Below are 26,868 nucleotides of genomic sequence, written 5' to 3'. Positions count from 1 at the left end.
TAAGTTAGCCTGAGTGTCATCCTGTTTCAGTTCCAGGCTCTAGAAATAAATTGTCTGTGATTCCACACCTTACATCAAGATCCATTTGCTTATAGCTGAGCAGGTCACCAGCAAAGGAAATTAACAAACACCTCACCCAAAATTTACAGACTATAAGTACTTCACGGAGAATTGTGTCCTACGGACTCTTGTTACCTTTCTTTCTTTCTTTCTTTCTTTCTTTCTTTCTTTCTTTCTTGTCATCGTCTTTCTTTCTTTCTTGTCGTCGTCTTTCTTTCTAGAGGTACTAAACAGTACAAAATTTAGTCATTTTATGATTATAGTCAATCTAGATACAGAAAATACCAAGAGCAATACAGGGTTCCTCGTTGCCAGCAATCCATGTTTAAGATGGAATGTTACCCTCAGTAGAAACATAGTACTGACTTACGTTGATGAATGTTAGACATCCAGAATTATATGCCAAAAATAGTTACTCAAGCAACTGGATAAAATTTTGAAACAGTCACCGACTTAACTAAAAACACATTACTGTCTTAAGAAAGCCTCCAACTTCCAGACCACTTTCCACACAATTAACGCCCATCAAAGGACGCTGTACAGAAGGGGGATGGACGTTTGCTGAAGGTTGTTTTCACAACTGGACGCAATCTACACATTTGAAGGGAAATCCCTTTAAATCTTGTTGAAGAGAAACCTCACACCACAGAAGGGTCACTGTAGAAGTTGTCAGAATCCTCAGGGGTTGTTAAAGTATATACTGGTAATCACGTCTCTCTGTGCTTGTGGAAAAGAGCTAGGGGAATTTCCCTGGTACAATGAACCTGTAAATACTGTATATAGCGTCTGTCTTCTCTGTCACGACCAGTGGAAGATTAGCTCGTCTGTTACTTGAGTTCATTTGAGCTAAACTGGTTCGAGATCACTTTCCTTTCCTTTCTGTGACCTCACTCAGGGCAATACTAACTTGGTTCTACTTTGCACTGCAGCTAGGTGTTACTGCTGCAGTGTGAAGAATGTGGTCTCAAACGTGACTGAGTTTGTATACCCCCCTCATCTAATCCAGTCATGAAGTGTGACGAGGGGGATATAAACTCAGTCACATGAAGTGTAACTACTGTAACAGCTATCTTTGGCCTGAAAGTTTCATTTTTATTACCTCCATGACAAATGGAGGTTATCTTTTGGGTATCATTGGTGTGTGTCTGTGTGTGTGTCTGTGTGTCTGTCTGCGTGTGTGTGTGTCTGTGTGAGTGTCTGTGTCTGTCTGTGCATGCGTGCGCGATAACTCGATATTTGGATGTTGATGTGTGGTGTGTGGGTGGGTCTTGGTGAGATCTCAAAATGATTACATGTTATTGTACTACAGCAGAACTTCCCCTAGTTTTGATATCCCTCTCAAACTTTGATAAATACTCTTGGCTGGCAGCCTTCTGAATGAAACAACCCTCACTCTTTCAACACCTGTATCCTGAAACGTTTATCTTATCCACAATCACTGTAAGCAGGCTCTGAGGCATATGACAGTGATAAAAGACATCTGCACTTGATAGAGAAAGTTTCTTTATCGTCAGGTTTACATGTACGTCCAAAGTGCCACTGCCTGAAAGCTTGAGTTCCCCGGTACAAAACTCTCAGAAATGAAGCCAGATTCGGGTTTTGCGACAAAATAAATCATGCTGCACAATTTCTTTCATCACTTCATCAGACCTGTCTGCAAGGATTTTTCAAGACTTGAAAAGTTGCCACAACTGTAGCAGTTGTGTAAATCATCCATGTTGTTATTCTAGTCTGGTTGGATCTCTTCCAAAAGTTCTTTATGATATACATGTGAGTCTACATACCCTCAGTAGTTGATACACGCAGATGAGTGATTGATATACCAAGGCAAAACTTTTCATGTAAACAAAACCTTAAACTTGCTAAAGATAAAATCTATCTCTGAGTGTTAACCAAACTCAACAGCTTAATTCTAAACATTTTTGTTGCTGAAAATAACCAAAGTCAAATAAATCATAATAATGATGATGATTTTGAAGACTTACTGGGGACCGAGAGGGTTGAAAGTTCCTTCAAGTTGTCTCATTGGTTACAACATCATTAGCTGTTGTTGTCATTAAGGATAATGAGCTTAGATCAACTTGATACAGGGAGAGTTAGGAGATTTGGAAAATACAGTCTCCCTTTTATATGAATGAAGTGTCTGATTTTTTTGCCTGAACTACTGTAAAAATTTATTTGCTTTCACTGTGTTTTTGTTTTGTGGTAGGGTAAAGTAGGTTTTGTGGCATTTTGAATTTGTGGTTGAAACAATTCTGTATTGCACTAGTCATGCAAGGGGGACATGATGTAGAGGATATAGCAAAAACCACGAAAATTGAAAACTAATCATTTGATTAATGAAGACTCCTTGTTTTCCCCAGGAGCAAGCCTTTGGTGAGCTTGAGAAGAACAGTGACAAGGAGGTGGGGTCTGTGTCTGAGTACGAGGATGGCACCCCGCCGGCCCACCTGCACGAGCTCCTGTCTTCCCTGCAGAAGCACCTGCTGGCACACTGTCACGTCAACGCACTGGACGAGGTCAGTCTTATCCATTCATTTCTGTAGGGTAGACTAGCTCATGTGACATGCACTGCTTTACAGTGATGCCCTAGACATACATGAATAGTAGTAACACACACATATTACTCCTTTCTTGCTGTACCCGGTAATTCACTCTGTACCCGCTTGAAATTCTTGCCGTACCCTGTACTTTTTTGCCGTTCCGGACATTGCATGGCCCGAGAGTGCATAATCACTAGAAAGTCGTGTCTAGATACCCTGTAAGGCAATGATACACAGTCTCATATAGCCTATGCTCAGGCAAACATTTATGACCATCTCTCTGCCGAGTGGTGTTGTACTAATTGCCCCCGGTGTTGAGAACACTTCCGCAAACCATAGCGAGATGCGATCTGGGTTGCTTGCGAGTGGGGTTTGCAGATGAAATATTCACAGCATTTGGAGTGATGTGTACAATTTGTACAGTTATTTTTTTCTTCATTATGTGTTTTATGGATGTGTTGTTCAGATTGATTGATTGGTTGATTGATTGGTTAATTGATTGATTGATTGCTTGATTGCTTAACTTGCTTTGTGTTTGTGTTGTTCAGAGTTCGCCGACGGTGTCGCTGCTGCACAAGCACCTGTCGCTCATGCTGCCCCACGCTGGCGAGGTGCTGTCCCGCTCGGCACAGCTGCTCAAGGACAGCGCAGCCCAAGGACAGTCGGCTGTCAGGGACAGGCTGGGAGGTGAGGTTGGCTCGTTACATCATCATCAGTCAACGTGCTTATGCACCGTCGGGGTTACACCGCCCCTTACGGGGTGACATACTGTTTTGTTGGCTGATAGAAGAAGGGTCTCCCATCCGGCCGAATGATATACCTGCCTCAAAGCAACAGCTTTTTTCCACGAACTGCAAAACTTTGGAATTCCCTCCCAGCCCACTGCTTTCCCCCCGAATACAACCTACAAACCATCAAAACAAACATACACCGTTGTCTTTCACCTATGCCACATTAGTTCAGTTAAGTTCAATGCTGAGAAGTGGCCTCTTACGGCCTTGCATTGCGCGAAATCGTTAAAAAAAATCACTGTATGGCTGACGAAAGACAGTGGATGCTGTCTGAAACGTCTGATCGTGACGGTTTCAAAATTTTATCCAGTTGCTTGGGTAATTATTTTTGGCGCACTGTATGGCTGATACGAGGTTTGCCAGGCCTTCATACGGGTGATTTGTAGTTACATGTACCGCCATGAAATAAGACCGATTGTTTTGGGGGTTTGTTTGTTTGTTTGTTTGTGTATCTGTCTGTGTATCTGTGTTTCTCAAAAAGAAAAAAACAGTGTAATAGAATGTCACTTTGGTTAAGGTACCCTGGAAGCCAGAGTGAATTTTGTCAGTTTTCTTTGCCCCAAGCTCTTTCGCTCACACTTATGTGGTCATGCTTTCCCCTCAGATGTGCTGTACAAGTCAGCAGCTGGCAGCATGCTGTCCCAGATGATCCACTCCCTGCTGCTCCTGCCTGTGATGATTGCTACATAAGCTAGCCTTGTAAATGGAAGCCCCCTAGCATAGAGCAATGACGGTACCCCCATGCCAACTCACTGCCTTTCTTTCCCCTCAGATGTGCTGTACAAGTCAGCAGCTGGCAGCATGCTGTCCCAGATGATCCACTCCCTGCTGTCTAGAAATATAAAAGATGTGCATAGTCCTGTTACCCGCTACAACTCATCTGGACAGACCCTGCGATTCTCATCACTGTTTCTTTTTCCCCTCAGATGTGCTGTACAAGTCAGCAGCTGGCAGCATGCTGTCCCAGCTGATCCACTCCCTGCTGCTCCTGCCTGTGTCAATAGTCCGCCCCGTGCTGGCCCACCTGCTGGCGCTGCTGTGTTTTACATGGTCGTCCTCACATCTTCCCTTTTCCCTCCCCAGATGTGCTGTACAAGTCAGCAGTATGCTGTCCTAGATGATACACTCAATGCTGTGTAGAAACAAAGAGATGTTCACAACCCTGTAACCTGGTACAAATCATCTGGACAGACCCTGTGATCTGTGTCTTTTCTGATATGACATGTGAAAAAGATCCTGCTGTCGTCTAAAACACATTTCTTTCCCTCCCTACAGCCCTGTGACCTGCTACAACTTTTAGAAACTCCTCATCACTGTTTCTTCTTCCCCCTAGATGTGCTGTACAAGTCAGCAGCGGGCAGCATGCTGTCCCAGATGATCCACTCCCTGCTGTTGCAGACAGCTGTAGAGCCGTAGCTCAGCTTGTAGAAACTCCTCATCAGTCATCACTGTTTCTTTTCCCCCCAGATGTGCTGTACAAGTCAGCAGCTGGCAGCTCAGCTTCTAAGAGCAATGCTACTTCTAAGGAAACTCCTCACACTCACTCACTATCCAGTTCATCCTATTTTGTTTCCATTTTTCATTCAAACGTGCTGTGCAAGTCAGCAGCTGGCAGCATGCTGTCCCAGATGATCTACTCCCTGCTGCTGCTGACAGCCAGGGCAACACCCCTCATAATCTCTGTTATGGTATAGACATAGCTCAGCTTGTAGAAACTCCTCCTCACTGTCCCCTTTTCCCTCCTCAGATGTGCTGTACAAGTCAGCAGCTGGCAGTATGCTGTCCCAGATGATCCACTCAATGCTATGTAGAAACAAAAGAGACCTGCGATCTGTGTCTTTTATTCACTATCTGTCTTGTGATATGACATGTGGACAAGATCCTGCTGTCGTCTAAAACACATTGCTTTCCCTTCTCAGATGTGCTGTACAAGTCAGCAGCTGGCAGCATGCTGTCCCAGATGATCCACTCCCTGCTGCTCCTGCCTGTGTCGATAGTCCGCCCCGTGCTGGCCCACCTGCTGGCGCTGCTGCCGTTCCTGGACAGCCTGAACCGCCTGCTGCCGGCCGCAGCCGTGCTGGAGGACCAGGAGCTGGAATGGCCTCTACATGGTAGGATATATACATGCTGAATGGAGTTTAAACTGTAAAGGCCAACACAATAAATTGGACTTACCCAAATTTTCTACTGAACAGCTACAGTCTTTTTCAAGGAATGAACCATCCACTGCTTCTGTGACGTCAGGTTATGCAGATGAGACATGTGACTCGGTGAGCAGTGGATCATATGTTGCAGAAAGTCTATGGCGCCCTCCGTCTCTGTTGGGGTATGGTTGTTAAGATGGTTGTTGACGTCACAGAAGCAGTGGATGATTCATTCCTTGAAAAAGACTGTAACTGATCAGTCGAAAATTTATTGTGTTGGCTTTTACAGTTTAAACTCACTCCGTTCAGAATGACTTCTGCCAACACAGATGAACTTTCAAGTGAAGTATATGCAGGCTATTAGCTAGAAGGCATCAGGGTGTCTTCTGGACGCCCTACTCTAAGAAAACAAAGAAATTAAACACACACCTTTTGCAGGGGACACCCAGAGAACACCCTGTTTCCCTGGTGATAACAAACACATGTACATGTGTTCCCCTCCACACACACTGCAACTGTAGAGTTGTTTTTTTCTGATACCAGACACTGGGACAGCATGAAAAGTGATTGACATGCAAAACTGCCAGGTAATTCTTGATCCATATAACACACTGGGCAACAATTGAAAGTTCTTTACCTTTCTCATCACGGCAATTCTGACATGCTCTACTTCACACAGCAGCTAGGTGTCACTGCTGCAATGTGAAGAATGCAATTCCAAACGTGACTAAGGATGAGTCGGTATATACATGGGACAATATTCTTCACACTGTAGCAACACTTGCCTGAGCTTGAAGCTTCAGTGCAAAGTAAAGAGCTAGTTCACATTGCCATGAAGAAAGTGACAAGTGTTGATCAGAAGTTAACCATATCAATTTGCACTTCCCCCTGTGCAGCCACTCCTGAGAGCATCGACCCCTCGGCGGTGCCCATGGCGCAGCCCTCCAAGTCCTGGGTGTGGCTGGTGGACCTAGAGAGGGCAGTAGGGCTGCTGGTCGGCAGGTTTGTTTGTTTATTTGTTTATTCATTTGTTTATCTATTTATCTATAAATTCAATACAAGTACAATATAACACATAGCTCTACCTTTATTGACCTTGAATATAGTTACAACTTTCCAAACCTAACAGTGAGAACTAAGATAAAAATGTCAGAGAGGTCAGAGGTCTGAATTGTTACAAGAACTAACTGAGTTTACTGAGGGCAGACCTCAAAGACAGAAGACTAGGACCGTTGTGATCAGACAGAAAACTACAGGAGCTAAGGAAGCTCGCGATGAATAGGAATAAAGTTGGGAGGGTTGAAGAAAGACTGGTTGCAGCTGCAGGGTCTCCAGACCACTGCAGCAGCAGAACACAGTGGACTATATGTATCCAAATGAGGTGAATTGTTTTTGTATATATTTGTCTCTCTCCCCCATGCAGGTGTCTTGGGGGGATGCTGGTGGGGATGCCCCCCTCCACAGACGAGAAGGAGACCAGTGGATGGATCTCCTCTCCCCTCTTCTGCAGTGGACTGGAGATGAACGCTCAGGACATCGGTAGGTTTGTTTGTTTGTTTTGCATAACCGGTAAGCTGCCTTTAGACATAACACACCAGTTTTGTACAGTAAGTACAATCTGAATAGGACCGGCTGTAAAGAAAGATTAGAAGATGTGACCAATACAAATGTTAGAAGCTTTATCAATGATAAGTAACAATCAGTGAGAGGCATTTCAGAATTACATTTTGTGTTCCACCATTCTGTCTACAGCAATGATCCTCAGTATCCTGGCACAGAGACAGAATAAAGTTTAACATAGAAAATCATTTACTACATATTATTGGAAAGCTGCTATGATGATTGACAAAGATTATAAGAGAAGTTATACAATCATGTTATCATTGGGAGAAATGAATACAGCATTTAACTTTGACATGGTGTGTTCTCCCTTCTGTAGTGATGATCTTGGGTGTCGTGTCGGAGTCTGTGGTATCAGGAGGAACAGAGCAGAACCTGGGGGACCTGAACCTTCCCTCCCCCCTATAGCTAGTGGACATGTTTTATATTGACATGGTGTGTTCTCCCTTCTGTAGTGATGATCCTGGGTGTCGTGTCGGAGTCTGTGGTATCAGGAGGTACAGAGCAGAACCTGGGGGACCTGAACCTGCCCTCCCCGCTGCTACAGCTGGTGGACATGTCCAGTCTCCTCTCATCCACGCTGTGGAACAGCATGCAGGACTTTGCCAGGAGCAAAGGTAACAATAATCAGAACAAAGTTGGAATCTGAAGCAAAGTTAGACCGAATCCAACACAACACAACAAAATATTGATTTATGAAATATTCAGGTTAAGTATACAGAGCTCCTGGATAGAACTGGCCAAGAACCGGTAGAAGTGACCATCAGAAGAAGGAAGTGGAGGTAAGGTGGATTGGCCACACCTTGAGAAAGCCTCCAGCATCCATTACAAGAACAGTGTAAGAATGGAACCCTCAGGGGAAGAGAAAGAGTGGAAGACCACGTCTCTCTTGGAGGAGGGGTGTCAGAAAAGACCTTGACAGCGCCAACACCTCATGGCAAGAGGTAAAGAAGACCGCCGGAGACCGGAAGAGGTGGAGACTAATCACTGAGGCCCTATGCTCCAGAAGGGGCGAAGAGGACTAAGTCATACACATAACATTAGAATGATGAAGGAATAGTACAAACAGGAAATAAACTATCCAGGTATCCAAGAATGTACTGAACAATCTATAACAAAGTTAGTGATGTTAAACATCTGATGTTTGGTTTGTTTTCCAGACTGGGACACCAGTGAGGTGACGGATGACCCTGTCCTGGACACGGTATCGCGCCTGCTGCTGGCATGCCTGCTGAAACACGGTGGTCTGCTGCAGGTCGCTTCTCAACCCCACAAGTAAGTCTAACAGTCTGTATGTAATTTATAATTCATAGACTGCTTCTTCGATCTCCCACTCCCCCATTCCTGGACCTCTGGGAAGAGTGGCCAAGGCCAGCACCAGATAAACTTGCTATAAACCAGGATATACCCCGCTACGTGCAGAAACAGCAAGCTAAGTAAACATGTTGCCCTATGTGACACTCGGCACTGAACGGGGTCTGAATGTACAAAAAGATGATGGTACTTTTAATGTTACTGACGAAAGGTAGTGGATGCTGTCTGAAATGTCTGACCAGTTCCAAATTTCACCCAGTTGCTTGAATAACTGCTATTTGGCGTATCTTTTTACCTGCATGTCTAACTTTCATTGACAGATGAATGGTAAGGCCACACCAATTTAATTTCTTGGTCAACGGATTTTTATTTAGAAAAAAAAATTTTTTAGAAAAAAAAAATCATGAAAACAGAAGGCTGGCCCACCCTTCTGTTTTCATGATTTTTCTTTTCTAAAAATTTTTTTTTGGAAAATAAAAATCCGTTTACCAAGAAATTAAATTGGTGTGGCCTAAGCTTCAGATGTTTATAAGACGTTTCTCTTCCTCCAGGGGCTCACCTGGCCGTGGGCTGCTGGAAGTGTACAGGTGTGTGTACAAGGTGCGCAGAAAGCTGCTGGCCAAGAAGCCTCTGTCCGTCCCCGCCTCCCCTAAGGACACCGACCCTCCCGCTAAAGGTGTGGACAAGCCTGCGGATGAGGAGGAACTGGAGATCGATGATCGGGATGAGGAAGAGCAAAGAGACAGAGATGAAGATGGTAAGTTTCTTCGGTGTACATCAATGTGTCATTTTGTAGCTCAATATGTCAAAATAAGTAGCTCAATGCAAGTCATTTACATTGTGCATCAAACTCCAATTATAACTGTACATCAAGGGTTACACATATCCAATTTTGGTCACTCAGCAATTGTGGTCTAGTGGAAAGGGATCCTTATTTGAGAATCATTATTCGTAAACAAGAATCATTTGGCACATGCATCATAGGTTTGGATAAGTCGCAGGGGAAAGATGATGATGTGCGCTCGTTGCCGAAGGTGGACACCCTGTACCCCTTGCTGTGTCGGGCACCCATCGATTGTCTTCTAGTGGAAAGGGATCCTTATCTGTGTAATACTGTCATATTGATTATTTGTTAACCAGAAACATTCTGCACATGTATTGTAGTTTTGCAGAAGTTGCAGGGTAAGGATGAGGATGTGAGACCAACACCAGAGGTTGACACCCCGTACCCCTTGCTGTACCAGGGGTGCGATTGTTGCTCCACGATTGTCATTTAGTTGAGAAAGATTCTTCTTTGTTAACTAGAATCATTCTGCACGTTCATCGTAGGTTTGGAGAAGTCACAGGGTAAGGACGATGATGTGAGACCAACACCAGAGGTTGACACCCCGTACCCGTCTCTGTGCCAGGCGCTGATCCAGCGCTGCGTGTTCCTGCTGCTAGCCGTCAGGCCCTCCTGGCCTAGTGAGGAGGAACTCCTCTCACTCAGTCCTGCCAAAGGTGAGGAGGAAAAATTACATTTTTGGTTAGTTAAAAGTTAAAATCCTCTCACACCATAATTGATGTATAGGACAGTGCCCATCTCCGTTTCATAGCCCTGGGCCACACTGTGGTGCAATCACTGCAGCAGGGGGCTAGTCCACTGGCAGTGGAGTGTGTTTAACTTCCATACTGTTTCATAAGTATGTACCATTTTTATAAAGTCTTTGGTATGACTCAATGCACCTCTTGTCCCGAGGTGTCCTACCTGGGACTAGAACCCCAGTCCTTCTGGTCCAAGTAATTTGAACCAGATGTGGCAGAGTATCAGAGGCGCAGACCACTACACCACAGGGACACCCCCCACATTTTTGGTACTCAAATTTAAAAAAGTAATGCAAGATTGGAATATCAACACAAACACGAGTCTCGGGCGAAGTCTGTACGTTGGTGTAGGCAGCTTCAACTAGAAGCCGTGAGTTCAATTGCGCCTGTGTCACTCACCCGACATGCATCTATTGATTGGTTGGTTTTGGTTATTGGGTAGGCCGAATACTCTCTTCGCAACCAGGGGCTGAATTGCGAGGAGCGCACATTTGGCGGGGCTAGATCGCAAGGGTCTGTAGCGACTGCCATTCGGCGCGCAGGTGACCTTAGTACGACAAATATGGTTGCAGTCCTTAGGACGGGACGTAAAGCAGTGGTCCACTGTTCATTGTACTTGTCAAAAAGAGATAGGGGAATTTCCCAGGTAGAACGAACATGTAAAAACTGTATATATCGTCTGTCTTCTCTGTCACGAACAGTGGAAGAATAGCTCTTCAGCGAGCTAAACTTGATCAAGATCACCTTCACTTTTTAGACAAATAGATAAACAAACAAACAAACAAACAGACAGTACGGGAAATTTGAACAGAGTCTGTCTGAACCCCCTGCAGGACTGAAGACTGCTCTGAAGGAAGCCGGCCGAGCTGACAACCAACCCGAGGTCGCCCACTACGAGTCATCGGGTAGTGAGGACGAGACAACCATGGCCCTAGCAGCCAGACTGCCTGTAAGTCAAGCCACTCACTCACTCACTCACTCACTCACTCACTCACTCACTCACTCACTCACTCACTCACTCACTCATCCTCTTGCACGTAGTGCGTAGAGCCGACTTGGTTGACTATGCCTCGCCATCTTCCTCTGTTTACATACAAGTAAGTCAAGCCACTACAATCTAATTTATGTTGTCACTCACTCACTTACTCACTATCCGGTTTAACGTCTTCTTTTCCCCATCATCTGGGGGTTTGACGTGTTTGCACGTGCATAGGGAAGCTTGATGGCCGCTCGCTAGGTGCCTCTGTCCTGCGGATTCACGTTGCGTAGGTTGAGGTGGTGGAAGTCCTCCCTGATGTTGTCGATCCACCTCTTCCGTGGTCGGTGTGTTTCGGCCCTCCACGGTCATTTCGAGGATTTTCCTAGGCCACCTCTCACTGTCCATTCTTTGTAGGTGTCCATACCATTATTAAAAAAGCAATGGACATATGATTAAGGGAAGTTTGTGCACTTTTTTTTTCTTCACATAAGTAGCCCTGGTGCTCAACCCATGAATGTCAATCGTAGCAAACGGGATATCATTGTAAAGGGGAATGATAAGCTTTTCAATGGTATACAGTATAATTGATAAAGTAATGACAGAACAAAGTCAAGTTTCCAAACTTTTTGTGTTGAATGCAGTTTTGTGAAAGGCTATGATTTTGAAAACCATCTTTTATCATACTTGATACAAAAAGTTACTCACTCTGAAACATCTGAGCACTTACAAAACTTGTCCAGTTGCACGAGTAACTTTCGTATTGAGTATGTCATTACCTGGATGTCTAACCTTCATTGACACACTGTGTGTCTGAAACTAATCTAAAGCGATATTCATTTCCAGGCGGGGATGCTGTCCCCGGGTTTCTCTGAATATTGTAAATCAGACTGTACTTCAGGCAACCAGCAACTAATCGTATACTGTATATCAAATTGAATAGACCAGTATAAACAACACTGGCGTCCGGCGTCGTGTGGCGTAATGGATAGAACATCCAAATGTCAAACAAGGGGACCCGAGTTCGATTCCAGCCTCCCCCCAGACATGTCTGAACATGCGCCCCGATGTTGTGCCCTTGGGAGAGGCACTTAACACGACTTTCCTCACTTCACTCAGGTGTAAATGAATACCTAGCTCATCTAGGGTTGGGGACGTCCCTCGGATAGGACGTTAAATGGAGGTCCCGTGTTTGGGGAGAGCCACACCCCGCACACGTAAAAGAACCCACCACACCATTCGAAAAAGAGTAGGGGCATGCCCTGGTGTGCGATGGTCCAAACCTTACAGTCTGGTCTGGGTTGACATCTTGAAAAGGTGATAGTTCACCTGTTATGTCAATCCTTCCACAAATGTAAATCTGAATAGATAAATAAATAGATAAACGAACCAAAGAATGAAACTAATTCAAGGCCATGTCCATCTCCAGGAGGGGCTGCTGTCCTCCGGTTCCTCGGAGGATGATGACCAGAGACAGGGGCACCCTCATGGCCCGGACCGATCCCTCTCCGCTGTCAGAGAGGCTCTGAGACGTCTCAAGTGGCGACAGCACCGTGTTGGACTCACAGGTGTGTAGACGTCATCTCTGCTTCTAAATCTTCCTCCTCCAGCACATGTGAAATGTAGACGGTTAAATCTATCAATGAGGAGGAGGCGCCTTGAGCACGTTAAAAAGCGATACAACAACCTTTATTTAGATAGGTGCCTACTGGCTGTATTTCAGATGAATGTTTACCGACCTGAAATTATTCAAGGATGAAATAATTAAACATTGTCTGCCACCGGTGACGTGACGCACGGGTCCTAGTACATGCGCCTGCTGCACCAGCACTTTAGCGTAGAACTTACCATTGTCCGAAACACCTTTCCCAGCCACGGGTGACGTGACCCACGGGTCCCAGTACATGCGCCTGCTGCACCAGCTGATGGACACGGTCGTGGCGTTCGCCTGCGACGAGCCGCTGGTTCAGTCAGCTCAGGACACTGAGGAGGACCTGAAGTGGGGGACAGACCCCTGTATGGTTACCATGGCGATGTGTCATCAACAAACAAGGGCTGAGGTCAGTTCTAGTGTTTTTGTCTGGCGTTTTATTTGTTCAGGTTTTCGGGCCAAACATAAGAAACAATTTAGAAACCCCAACAAAAACGCCTAAAAACAACAACTTGGAGGCAAATCTCTGCTTGGAGAGGAAAGGAGTGTCATAGAAAGTGTGTTTTGTGTTTGTGTTTTTACTATGATTGTGTTGCTGTTTGGAGCCAGAGGAAATGATCATCATGTGGTAGCCTGTGTGGATATAGAAACAATGGCTATAGAAACAGAGATGGGCACTGCCACTGTACACCAAAAGATGTGGGAAGGATTGCAATGTAACTTAACATGTAACATGCAACTTTGGTCATAGCTTTGCAAATGAGATCAAACCACAATTGTTCTTGATTTGCAACTAGCAACTAAATGAAATTTTAAGAATGGTCCAAATTCTACTATACTGCATTTCATTCTTGAGTAAAACAACAAATTTACAAGGGATATGAATAAATTTGGGGTATGAATGATTTTGTTGTTTACTGTAGATGACGTCCTATCAGTGGAAAGCATAACTTAATAACACCACCATTTCAGCACCAAGGACAGGATCATCTTTTTGTTGTACCATGAGTTGATCAGGAACATCATGTTGTATATTAGGTCATAGCTAAACTTATGGTTAGAAATCGAAGTATGTCTACAGTTGTACCCTTCTACTGTTGGCCTGGAAACACCACTTATAAGAAAGAGTATGGGAGTTCAACACACTCCACTATCAGTGGACTAGCTCCCTACTGCAGTGATTGTGAAGGATTTTAGCCTAGCCCCCTTCTATAGGAAGGACATTAACTTATTTAAACTAACATGTAACTTTGATCTTTATGATGGATTCAAGTTATCACAATTTAGACATGTGTATGCCAATTTGAAGAAAAAAGATTGATTGATTGATCAATCAATTGATTGGCTGGTTGGTTGGTTGGTTGGTTAATGGCTCGATTGATTGATTGATTGATTGATTGACGGATTGGTTTTCCTGACAGATGAGGCTGGAATCTCTGAACCAGATCCTGTCTCTGCTGTCCTCGAGTGAAGAGAAGACGGACCAGTCCCAGTCCCCCTTCCAGACCCGCCCCTCCCCGGCCTTCAACTGCACCTCCCTGCTAGACTCTGTTCACCTGCAGTTCCTGGCTGGGTGCTTCGGGCTGGGCATGCTGGGACCCGTCATGGTGGGAGGGCACAACACGTCTCAACTTCATCACTACTCCGTAAGGCTTGTTTCTTTACTTAACATAAAGGTTGTGCATCTTTGGAGGGAGGGAGGGCTGTGATCATGAAAGAGAGATAAAGAGAGGGAGGGAAAGATATTGATTGAGTGAGTGAGTGATTGAGTAAGTGAGTGAGTTTGTGAGTTCATTTATCAGTTTGTAAGTGAGTATGTATGTGATTTTGAGCGTGTGATGGTCTAGACAGCAAGCAAGTTAAAGAGTGAGTGAGTAAGAATTGAATAATAAATCCCTGTGCCTCTCCCTCCCCAGGATGGCATCAAGGCAGGCAGCAGTGCGACGCAGCAGGAGATCCAGGCTGCCGTGCACAAGATCTACAAGTACCTGGTCATGACCCTGTCCAGGTCTGACTCACAGGAGTCTACATGCAGCAACAAAGGTACAGGATTTCTTCATAACCTGGCATGTTTTCAATGGTGTTGTTATTTACATAAAGCTGGCTCTTCTTGGCAAGATAGTTTTCTTTTATATGCAACCTTTTATCTCTCTTCCGATCTTTTGGCAGTAAAGCAAATCCCTGAAGAAAGCAGCAGAGAAGTTGCCAAAACCTTGGAAGAGAAAGAGAAAAGAATAGGGTTGTGTGTGTACCCAAAGAGATTTTATAAAACCTCCTTGGTATACCTTAGAGAACTATGTTGAATTGATTTACCAACCTCATGAAACTATCTGTTCATACATGTAGTTCAAAATCACTATGACTTTTTCACTTGTGTCTTTGTAGGTGCTCAAGAAAGACTTCTCCTGAGCACCATCTTCGCTCTGAGTGTGAAATACCAGCCTGTAGATGTGTCCCTGGCCGTGTGCAGCGGTCTGCTACCCCTCCTGTCCAAACAAACAAACAAACAAACAAACAGTTTTCCTTTCTGTCTCCATAGGTGCCCAAGAAAGACTTCTCCTGAGCACCATCTTCGCTCTGAGTGTGAAATACCAGCCTGTAGACGTGTCCCTGGCTGTGTGCAGCAGTCTGCTGCCCCTCCTGTCTAAACAAACAAACAAACAAACAGTTTTCCTTTCTGTCTCCATAGGTGCCCAGGAAAGACTTCTTCTCAGCACCATCTTTGCCCTGAGTGTGAAATACCAGCCGGTTGACGTATCCCTGGCTGTGTGCAGCGGTCTGCTGCCCCTCCTGTCCAAACTGTGCGGCACCAGCCCGGCCCTGTCCCACCCCCACCAGCTCATCCTGGGTGGTACGTCCCAGCTGTCCCTGGTGCTGCAGGTGGCCAGTCTCAGGCTGCTGCACATCCTGGCAGTCACCACAGGGTACGTGGGTTTTACTGGTCCTTTAATTAGAGAATTTACAGTGAGAATTCAGGTACTGGCAGTCACCACAGGGTACGTGGGTTTTACTGTTATTACAATTATAGAATTTTCAGTGAGGCTGTCATCGGAGGGTGGCCCTTCAATAAGTCAGTTCACAGTTTGAACGGCACATGTGTGAGGTCATAGATGAAGGCCCCTAACTTGTATACAGCCTCAGGCTGCTGCACATCCTGGCAGTCACCACAGGGTACGTGGGCTTTACTGTTCCTTTAATAAGAGAATTTACAGTGAGAAGTCAGGTACTCGCAGTCAGCACAGGGTGCGTGGGTTTTATTGTTATTGCAATTATAGAATTTTCAGTGAGGCTGTCATCGGAGGGTGGCCCTTCAATAAGCCAGTTCACAGTTTGAACGGCACATGTGTGAGGTCAAAGATGAAGGCCCCTAACTTGTGTACAGTCTCAGGCTGCTGCACATCCTGGCAGTCACTACGGGGTTCGTGGGATTTATGATACCTTCAATTAGAGTTTGAAGAACTCATACCTCTGTGAAATGTTAAGAGTTTCTCATTTGTCATTTTAATCATAGTTCATCAATTATGCAAATAACATTACATGTGTCTATTGATTTCTTCCTGTCACTCTACAGTGAATATGACTAGCTTATGGAAAGTATATATATACTGTGAAAACACAGACAGACAGACCAAGAACACTACCCCTTTATGAATTAGTAGCCTCTTCCGTTGACCCCATGACCTGGATTGTCTGTCTGCTGTCCGATGGGTTTTACCATTACTTCAATGACAGAATTGAAAGTGAGAAGTCAGGTACTGGCAGTCACCACAGGTTATACTGTTCCTACAATTAGAGAATTTACAGTAAGAAGTAAAGCTGCCGAGGATCTTGGCAGTGACAATAGGGTGGGTTACTGTAAATTGACTTATTTTCTCAGGGGTAAAAGAGGATTCTGCAGATGTGTGCTACCATTTGGACAGGATCTCTGGTTCTTCAGAACATTGTCTTGGCCATCATTTGGGATGGTGACGTAAAGCCGACGGACCCATGCATGAGGGGGCTTCAGATACTTGCCTTTGGCATCATAAAGAAACAAAGGACCCAACACACTTATCGAGAAGAGCAGGGGTGATCCGGTGTGTGTGTGGCTGAAAACGCAAGCCATATATATCCGCATTGCACTACTAGCTACATGAAAAAGCATCATTCTTCACCTCAAAAAGAGGATGACTGCTTAACATTTTCATCACATCCCTGCTGGACTATCAACAGAAAATAACAAATATGTAGCCATCTCTCACAGCCTCTGTATAATGGACAATTCTTTTTTTAAACCTGTAGGACCTATGCAGACAAGCTGAGCGGCAGTGTGGTATCCGCCATGGTGGACCTGCTCTGCAGTCAGATGAGCGCTCTTCTGGAGACTGCAGGAGGACAGACTGTCACAGGGACGAAGGAAGAACCAGAAGGTGAGGTTCACAGAAGTAGTTTGAATGTTAGATATTGTTTACGGTGCAGTCAGATGAGCGCTCTGCTGGAGACTGCAGGAGGACAGACTGTCACAGGGACGAAGGAAGAACCAGAAGGTGAGGTTCACAGAAGTAGTTTGAATGTTAGATATTGTTTACGGTGCAGTCAGATGAGCGCTCTGCTGGAGACTGCAGGAGGACAGACTGTCACAGGGATGAAGGAAGAACCAGAAGGTGAGATTCACAGAAGTAGTTTGAATGTTAGATATTGTTTACGATGCAGTCAGATGAGCGCTCTGCTGGAGACTGCAGGAGGACAGACTGTCACAGGGACGAAGGAAGAACCAGAAGGTGAGGTTCACAGAAGTAGTTTGAATGTTAGATATTGTTTACGGTGCAGTCAGATGAGCGCTCTGCTGGAGACTGCAGGAGGACAGACTGTCACAGGGATGAAGGAAGAACCAGAAGGTGAGATTCACAGAAGTAGTTTGAATGTTAGATATTGTTTACGGTGCAGTCAGATGAGCGCTCTGCTGGAGACTGCAGGAGGACAGACTGTCACAGGGACGAAGGAAGAACCAGAAGGTGAGGTTCACAGAAGTAGTTTGAATGTTAGATATTGTTTACGATGCAGTCAGATGAGCGCTCTGCTGGAGACTGCAGGGGGACAGACTGTCACAGGGATGAAGGAAGAGCCGGAAGGTGAGATTCACTGGAGTAGTGTAGATGTCAACTTGTTTTTGGTGGAGGGTCGCTGGTACCAAGGGTGATGCAGAATTAGAGCTGTGTACCTGGTACTCTGTACTGATACAGTACCGGGTACAATCAATTAGGTACAGGTCCAAAATACCTGACCCTGCTGTATCGGTACTGGACCTGACTCAGGGGATGGCCACTTTGACGGATAAAATTACTATGAAATTACCGTGGCAGTGCTCTTAAGCCACTCTAAAGCACAGAAAACACATTTGCATGGCTGGAGTCAAATTTCCATCTTTGTTATCATAAAAATAATACCTAGCACAATCAAATATTATGTTTTTACCAGTTTAAACATGCTTTTGTCCTTATTGAAAATCTAGCATTTTCCAAACAAGTAGTTTAGGAAAGGTTTAGGTCCGGACCTGTACCTTAACCCGTGTACCTAAGATTTGTTTAGGTGACACAGCTCCATGCAGAATACATCGTGTTGTATTGTTTTCATGTCATAGACATCCAAAAAATGTTTCAATACAAAATGCACCAGAAGTTGAGAAAATTTGGTGTTCTCAAACCAAAAATTGCAAGAACAGCAGTTCGAATCTGGTGAGGCACACTCAAAATGCATTCTGATTATCTGATTGAAGTCTCTGTGATACAAGTACATGTAGATGCCTGTCAAGTGTGGGATGCCGTAAAATGCAGACCGGTCCAGAACACCCATATCAACTTCCGAAAATAATTTCATCAGGTTGGTAGAACATAGAGTATTGGAGATTCTTTTTACACAACCGGTAATTCTCACCTGCTGACGTTTCGGTGTCTGTCAGACACCTTCTTCAGAGCTTCTGACTGGAGTACTGCTTCTCACCGCTATAAGTAGCCGATGTAGGTGGCGCTTTTGCGGTGAGAACGTAATCCCAGAAGCAGTACTCCAGTCAGAAGCTCTGAAGAAGGTGTCTGACAGACACCGAAACGTCAGCAGGTGAGAATTACCGGTTGTGTAAAAAGAATCTCCAATACTCTACCCATATCAACTGTTATCACAGCCCAGGTATGACATATAAAGGTTATTGTTATCCTTACAGACAAACCCAAACTGTCCACCCGTCAGATGAGACTTGCGGAAACCGCTCTCGGTGATTTCCTGGTGTTCCTGAGACGCGTGGCGTCTTCTCGCTCTGTGCAGCTCAAGATGGCGTCCCGACCTTGGACCAACCTGCTCCTGACCATAGCAGGGTCAGGTCAGGAGGAAAGCACTTCAGGTGATTAAAAAGATTTATTTTACACAGCCAAGTGTTTCATTCAACCAACATTTCCGTGACTGTCTGTCATCTTCCTCAGTGGAATTGTGACTGGTTCACTTTGTACTGTATCTGTATCTGTATCTATATAGCCGGTTCAACCACCATTAGGCGTAACACACCAGCACTGCAGCTATATAGGTGTTGCTGCTTACAGATGTAGTCCAAAAAATTTGTTTTAGTCAGTGACTAACCAACCTGATGAACTATTCGTGGAAGTATGATCTGAATGGCATCCTTCGGTTATTGATCTAGTCAACTATGTTGCTTGGCAATATGGATCAAATTCCGTGGATCCGTGGTCGGGAGTTTGATCCCATGGTTGGCCCCAGCTGTTGTAATTGGGATTGCATTTGTCATTTTGGATGTTTTCTTTATACTATGTCATGTATGTCTAAGGGCTTTATAACCCATAGCAAGGGGCCATTGCTGGCCTGTGCATGTACTACTACTACTATGCATGTCTATTGACATGGCAGAGAGTTAATCTGATTTGACAGTTCGAGTCAAAAGTGTTTAATGTGTCCAAATATTCTGTTTTACAGCCCTTCCGCTGGTGAACAACCTGAGGACACGTCTCCTGGCTTTGCACCTACTGGAGGCTGTGTTACCAGCGTGCAGCCCTGCCACTGACGGGCAGCACATCAGACAGGTGGGGAGATGGTCTTCTTTCCATGCAACTAGTATAAAAAAAATGCATGTACTGTACATGGAAAATATATAACTGTGTTTTCACAGACAGACAAACAGACCAAAAGCAATATCTCCCTCTGAATTAATAATAACTTTATTGCAAGTTCATGCCCGAAGGCTAATTGCAGACAAACATGTACATGGAAATACATGGGAATCAAAAAATAGTTATCTAGACTACTATCAAAGTTCTAAGTTAACTAAGGTTGACTATGGTTGGGTTTGACTTCTTTTTTGAAGGCAGTGGAAAATGAAGAGACCCACGTTTTTTATCGTAAGTGGGTTTGTTGATTTTAGTAGTGATATGGATTTTTGTAAGCTATTCAACTGGTAAAAGCTAGGAGAATTAACGGAAGCTGTTTTATATAAATCGTTTCTTTCGGCCTCATATAGAGGGCATTGGCATCTTCCATTGACCCCATGACTGAGAATGAGAGCCAAGTTGTTGGAGAATGTTGTCTTTGTGATCTTTTTTCGTTTTTCGAATCAGTCTAATATTTTCTTTCTTCCTTTTAAAATACTGGCCCCTGATAAAGGGGTGCCGTGGATTTTTTGAAAGCAATTTGCCCAGATTATATAAATTTCGTCTGGCTGCTGCACACGTCTCTGTGAACCAGTTTTTCTTAGTTTTGCGTTTGTTTTGAGTTTGTCTTCCTTTCTTTGTACAGCGTAGTCTAAGCGACTTTTTACCGGCTTCTTGAAGTGGCAATACAAGGTCATCGAGTGCGCTTTCAATTGAGCACGGTGTTAATTCATAATTCTTATTGAGGAATTTATCTAAATTAGAAGAGAATTCTTGTTTGCTGACTATTTCCATAAAACTTTGTTTGGAATCGTTGTCCCATACAAATTTGCAGTGGGGCCTAGTCTTCAGATTGGGTTCCTCAGGCGATGGATTTGAATTACAATGTAGGATTAGAGACAATTTACAATGATCTGAAAGTGGGGAACGGGTGGACATGAAAGAATGATATCTTGTGTAGTAGGATTGTTTCACTCGCTAGAACATAGTCGACTGCACTTGTACCTTTTGGTTGAAAACAGGTAGGTTTTCCTAGTACATCACCAGGGGTTCTGCCATTAAGAATTCTCACTTTACTATTATGCGAAACATGTGGCGAACGCCTGGTGTCTGATTTGTGCCAGACATGCGAAACAATTCCGAAGAACCTGTTCGATGTAAACGGGAATGAAACACGGGACAGTGATGGCACATCGGACGACCCTCTCGGATCTCAGAACCAACCAAACATGGAGGTTCAGAGCCCTATAGTAGTTGACATGTGTATTGTTCAGGACACTGTGCACAAGTTGGAGGCCTGTCTAGCTACTTCGATCTCAGACCAACATGTTTTTGAATCATCTGTGTGTCAAAGAATGGCAGCATTGGAGACAAAGCTGAATGATCACGTCAGCCATGTGTGTAGCGGTTTATCTGCGGTAGAAAAGAAGCAGCTTACGGAGGACATAGCACACCTGAAGGAAGTAAAGTCTGATCTCCAGAAGCAAGTCGACTCACTTCAACAAAAACTTGAGGAACTGGCTAAAACTGCTCAAAAAGCGACCACATCTCTGAAATCGACAGAAACCCAGACAAGCTGCACACCTTCAGAACGCGCAGATAGGTTGCTTCGTGACATTGCTACCGTGAGTGTTCATAATAGATTCCAGGTGTTAGACAATGAAGTGAATGTTCATGTTGGCACTTCCGACATTTCAAACCCAAGTGTAAAACGTCGTGAAGAGAGCATCAAAGCCAACAGAACAAAGCAACACACGTTTGTGGGCAATATGGTAAACAACCCACGAGAGAAAACAATGGAGACCTCCGAGGAGAATCATCATGACACAGACTCGGCACTCGACGTGTTAATCCTCGGTGACTCAAACACAAAGGCAATCAAAACCAACATCCTGTATCCTGACAAATGTGTGAATAGAGAAACAACTTTCACAATAACAGAAGCTACAGAGTACTTGCAGCGTGCAACAATCCCAGATCCCAAAGTCATCCTGCTGCATGTTGGGACAAATGACGCACGAGACACGCGTGACTCTACATTAGTCTCGGAACGCTTCCGCAAGGCAATCCATACAGCACACGAGAAATTCCCTCAATCCCAAATCGTACTTTCCTCCATACCCCCAAGGGATGACCATACTCTTCAGCAGATAGGCGACAATGTGAACACATTCCTGAAGGTCACTGCTGGAGAGACCCCTTTCGTCCACATCGTTGACAACGACAACCTGTCACGTATGGGTTCGATAAAGGGAGCTCTATACAGTCCCGATGGATACCACATTAACAGGTTCGGGGTACGTGTACTGGCGGCTAACTTCAAAAGGACGGTGCACCCACTCTTAGGTCTCGGACAGTATATGGGTAAGGCTGGTAGGGACGTTGGTCACTCCTCGCATACGAGTCAGCGTACCAGGTCACCGTCACCTAACCAATACACAACCCGTAGACAGGGACAACAGGAACACACCGCCAGAAACGATCTCCCCCCAACACGCTACGGACAGGACGGTGAGCGTAACCAAGGTCCTCCACGCTGTGAAGGGACACCGATGGAGCGTCCAGCTACAGCTCCCAAACCGCCCCAACCCGGACGTCCACCGTTCCTGCCCAGCCACCCCGGACGTCCACCGTTCCTGCCCAGCCACCCCGGACGTCCACCGTTCCTGCCCAGCCACCCCGGACGTCCACCGTTCCTGCCCAGCCACCCCGGACGTCCACCGTTCCTGCCCAGCCAGGCTCCGGGACCCTGGGGATACCCATCCGCCATGTTCAGCCACCCTCCCGTGCCGTGGGGCATGTCTGCCACAAACTCTCCGCCAAACAGCTCTTCGCGAATCAACTCCCCACCTCCGAGGCCCTGGCATCCAGCCATGTTGTGGCCACCAATGATCAACATGTGGTAGGAAAACATTGCTGCAATCATGATGTTATCATCTATTGTTTTAGTAAGCCAAACATACTTTTCTTTTGATTGGTGAAAAGCTATTAATTAACATGTGGTATGAAAACATTAGAGCATTATTTTACAATGTTAGATATGTAGACATAGAAATAGTGATAGTACGTATGGATAGTAAGTAGGGTATTTTGATTCATAGAATTTTTCGTACGTTACGGTTTAATATTGAGGGTTAGGGTAAAGGCATGATTCAGATTTTTGTTAACTTTTATTTTTTAGATAATTCTTTTTGCCTTCTTCGATGAAAACTTTTCCGGGCCGAAGCAAGAGTTTCGGTGTCTGGAATGTACATGGGTTAGGTTCAAAATTAGAGGACTTAGAGTTTTTAGACGAAATTAATAAATTCGACTTCTTCTCATTGCTAGAAACCTGGACCACAGAAAGTACCAAAATCAACATCAACAACTACAGTCATTTTCATTTGTACCGAAACAAAAACAAGAGAGCTAAGCGCTCTTCGGGAGGAATTTTATTCTTTTACAAAAATGAATATAAGCATTATATAAAAAAAGTACCCTCCAAGTCCACAGACCTTCTCTGGGTACGACTGGACCGTAAATTATTAGGACTTTCCAGAGATTTGTTTATATGTTGTGTGTATTTAAGCCCCAGCGCTTCTTCAACCCATAAAAACTCTGAGAACCACGTGATAGACATTTTAGAAGATGAAATAGCTAAGTATAGTTCAGAGGGATTCATCCTACTTGGAGGCGATCTAAATTCGCGTCTTGGTGATTTAAATGACTATGTAGACAATGAGGACGGCCCCTGTGATGTTTCAAACCTTTTCAATGACAGACAACACTCTGACAAAGCACCTCCTAACAAATTTGGTAGACTTATAACTGACTTATGTATACAAGCTAACCTTAGAATACTAAATGGTAGAGTAGTGGGAGATTTACAAGGTAATTATACCTGTCATCAGCCGAACGGAAGCAGCACTGTGGATTATATCGCCACCAGCCAATCTTTATTTCAACACGTTCTACTGTTTAAAGTTCACCCTTTGACAGTCTTTTCGGACCACTGTATGTTATCTGTTCTCATCAATACAAACACAACAGATAAACATCCTAATGAAAAATACAATAGGCCGAAATCCAAACCTTCTCATCAGAGATTTCACTGGAACCAGTCATCCACGGAAACATTTTCTCACACTCTATCACAATCCCATTTTAAAAATAGATTAAATTCGCTCTCATTCAAAGCTAATAGTAACTCAAATTCTAAAGTAGAAATCGAAATGTTTGTATCGGAATTAAGCTCAATTCTAAAAGACGCAGGTGCTAGATCATTATCAATAAAGAGAACAAATTGTAAGACTAAGAGACGTACCCGGCTTGGACAAAACAAACAATGGTTCGACAAAAGCTGTACTGAACTAAAGCGAGAGGTGAAGAACCTCGCTTCCTTACTTGTAAAACAGCCATCAAACCCAGATATCAGGGGTAGATTCTTTAAAAGGAAAAAGGAATATAGAAAACTCATAAAAAAGAAGAAAAGGGATTTTCATAATTACATAATGACACAATTGTCCTGTCTAAAAGACAAAAATCCCAGTGCCTTTTGGAATCTAGTAAACAAATTAAAACCAGCAAAAGCGCAAGAGAACAATATATCAGATGAAGAGTGGCTTAATCACTTCAGCAGTGTAGACAAACTCTTTAACAATACAAAGGACTGTCCTGACCCAGAAAATGATCCACAAATTTCAAATAACGATTCACTAAATTCATCCCCGCCCCCTGTAAACCCCTCTGTCCTTGATTCCCCAATAACCATTGGGGAATTAACCACCGCCATTTCTAATCTTAAGAATAATAAATCTAGTGGAAATGACATGATTCTAAACGAAATGTTGAAATCTGGTAAAATGATATTGAAAAAGCCACTCCTCCAGGTATTTAATATGTGTTTACAAAATGAATATTTTCCTGAGGAATGGTCTCTCAGCCATATCGTGCCAATTCACAAGTCAGGGGACCCGTCCATCCCAGACAACTATCGAGGAATCTCTATTATGAGCTGTCTAGGTAAACTATTTTCTTCCATATTGAATACTCGTTTAGTAAACTATGCAGAAAGCAATACATTATTCAAACCCCATCAGGCAGGCTTTAGAAAAAACTTTAGAACAACAGATAATCTTTTCGTAGTTAGCACCCTAGTTAGGAAATACATTAGTCAGAACTCTCGCCTCTTTGCATGTTTTGTAGATTTTAGTAAGGCCTTTGATTCAGTTTGGAGAAATGGCCTCATATTTAAATTGAACAAGCTTGGTATAGGTGGTAAGTTTCTCCAAACTATCAAAGACATGTACTCTAAAACTACAAATTGTGTCAAACATAGTCATGGTCTCACTGAATCATATGTTACGCATAGCGGTGTCAAACAAGGTTGTAATTTAAGCCCAACGTTATTCAACTTATTTATTAGTGATATTACAACCATCTTTGACAATGAATGTGAACCACCAATTATGCATGATAAGTACATTCCCTGTTTATTATACGCAGATGACTTAGTTATTTTTTCCGAGTCTAAGCAAGGGTTACAAACTTCTTTGAATAAGCTAGAAAACTATTGTAATACATGGAGACTGAATGTAAACCTTAGGAAAACAAAAGTTGTTGTTTTCTCTAAAGGTGGTCGTCTTCCAAAAGACTGTTTGTTTACATACCAGAAAAACCCTGTTGAATTAGTTACATCCTATTGTTACTTAGGTATCATTGTCAACTCTGCTGGCACATTCAAGGCGAATCACAAACACCTCTACCGGAAAGGTCTAAAAGCTTTGTTCGGCATCAACAAATCTCTAGACAATGCCGACGCCCCAATTTCTGTGAGAAACAAACTTTTTGATGCGTGCGTTAAACCCATTATTCTCTACGGCTCTGAAATATGGGGTTCATTCAAAAGTTCAAATTCCTGTCCAATTGAATCAGTTCATTTAAAATTCTGCAAACAATCATTACGTGTACCTAGGTCTGCTTGCAGCCTAGCTGCAAGGGCGGAATTAGGAAGATACCCAATACAAGTGGATGCTTCGCTAAATGCCGTCAAATATTTCCTTAGACTTCGCCAGAATGTGTCAGCCGACAGTTTTCAAGCAGATGCTTTCTGCTGTCAGTTAGATCTAGACAAATCTGGTGTGAAATGTTGGGCGACAGGAATACGTAAGTCTTTAGAGGAGAGCGGGTTTGCTTTCTTATGGCACCTACCAATTTCATATAATTCAAATACGTTACAAATTGTTAGTTCCATTGGCCAACGGATAAAAGACATTTACTTCCAAACGTTTCTGAAAGAAATACATAACGACAACAAAGGTGGGGCTTCCAAAAATAAGTTAAGATCATATAGATTATTCAAAACTACTTATAATGAAGAAAAATATCTAAGTAATTCAAATATGAGGGTCAGGAATGCAGTCACAAGACTAAGAATCAGCTGCCACAAACTACATATTGAAACGGGAAGACATACCCGCACTCCTCTAGAACAACGATTATGTAAACATTGTACTTTGAATAGAGTAGAAGACGAATGTCATTTTGTGGTAGAATGTGTATTATATACCAAAGAAAGAAATGAACTGTATAAACTTGTAGAAAACCTATTTCCCTACTTCACACATTTAAGTACTGTTCAAAAATTCATATTTCTAATGCGACTAGACAAACCTCCCATTGAAAAACACGTCTGTTCTTTTATATCTACTATAACCGAAAAGCGAGGAGAAGTAGAATTTATTTAATGATAGTCATATTCTTTTGTATCCGCTAACTGTACTGTCTTGTATTATATTTTGTTGTGACCTGTACTTAGCCAAGTGTGGCAGAAATGTGCAATAAAGGTCTTCATTCATTCATTAATGCACAAATCAATCAAATTTTTACCGTAAGGGGTGGGATGGCCTAGGTCCATATTATTTCGGGGAAACGGATTGCATGGGCATTAATAGCCTCTTCCATTGACCCCATGACCTGGAATGTCTGTCAGCTGTCAGAGAAAGTTGATAAATGACTAATTCTACCAACTCTGAACACTACTTCCTGTCACTCCCGCAACTCTGATGAAGTTTTTCAGT

The 26,868-nt window shown here is 43.8% G+C and overlaps 1 protein-coding gene across 1 annotated transcript in view; it reads left to right on the top strand.

Moving 5' to 3' along the window:
* Nucleotides 1-26,868, top strand: part of LOC136427061 (probable E3 ubiquitin-protein ligase HERC1) — a 224,335-nt gene that overhangs the window by 130,472 nt on the left and 66,995 nt on the right. Inside the window, exons 18-40 of the mRNA XM_066415778.1 lie at nt 2,424-2,579; nt 3,152-3,290; nt 3,999-4,066; nt 4,167-4,179; nt 4,321-4,432; nt 4,728-4,798; nt 5,314-5,505; nt 6,435-6,540; nt 6,962-7,077; nt 7,614-7,775; nt 8,319-8,433; nt 9,024-9,229; nt 9,802-9,972; nt 10,890-11,005; nt 12,462-12,600; nt 12,905-13,092; nt 14,105-14,329; nt 14,600-14,726; nt 15,069-15,200; nt 15,373-15,607; nt 16,965-17,560; nt 18,880-19,056; nt 19,641-19,747. Coding sequence (XP_066271875.1) covers nt 2,424-2,579; nt 3,152-3,290; nt 3,999-4,066; nt 4,167-4,179; nt 4,321-4,432; nt 4,728-4,798; nt 5,314-5,505; nt 6,435-6,540; nt 6,962-7,077; nt 7,614-7,775; nt 8,319-8,433; nt 9,024-9,229; nt 9,802-9,972; nt 10,890-11,005; nt 12,462-12,600; nt 12,905-13,092; nt 14,105-14,329; nt 14,600-14,726; nt 15,069-15,200; nt 15,373-15,607; nt 16,965-17,560; nt 18,880-19,056; nt 19,641-19,747 — 3,669 coding nt within the window. The remainder of the gene's footprint in view (nt 1-2,423; nt 2,580-3,151; nt 3,291-3,998; nt 4,067-4,166; nt 4,180-4,320; nt 4,433-4,727; nt 4,799-5,313; nt 5,506-6,434; nt 6,541-6,961; nt 7,078-7,613; nt 7,776-8,318; nt 8,434-9,023; nt 9,230-9,801; nt 9,973-10,889; nt 11,006-12,461; nt 12,601-12,904; nt 13,093-14,104; nt 14,330-14,599; nt 14,727-15,068; nt 15,201-15,372; nt 15,608-16,964; nt 17,561-18,879; nt 19,057-19,640; nt 19,748-26,868) is intronic.

The sequence above is a fragment of the Branchiostoma lanceolatum genome, chromosome 2, assembly GCF_035083965.1.
Source record: "Branchiostoma lanceolatum isolate klBraLanc5 chromosome 2, klBraLanc5.hap2, whole genome shotgun sequence".
Taxonomy (NCBI): Eukaryota; Metazoa; Chordata; class Leptocardii; order Amphioxiformes; family Branchiostomatidae; genus Branchiostoma; species Branchiostoma lanceolatum.
The sequence above is the reverse complement of the archived record's forward strand: the minus strand, read 5'-3'. Positions and strand labels throughout refer to the sequence as shown.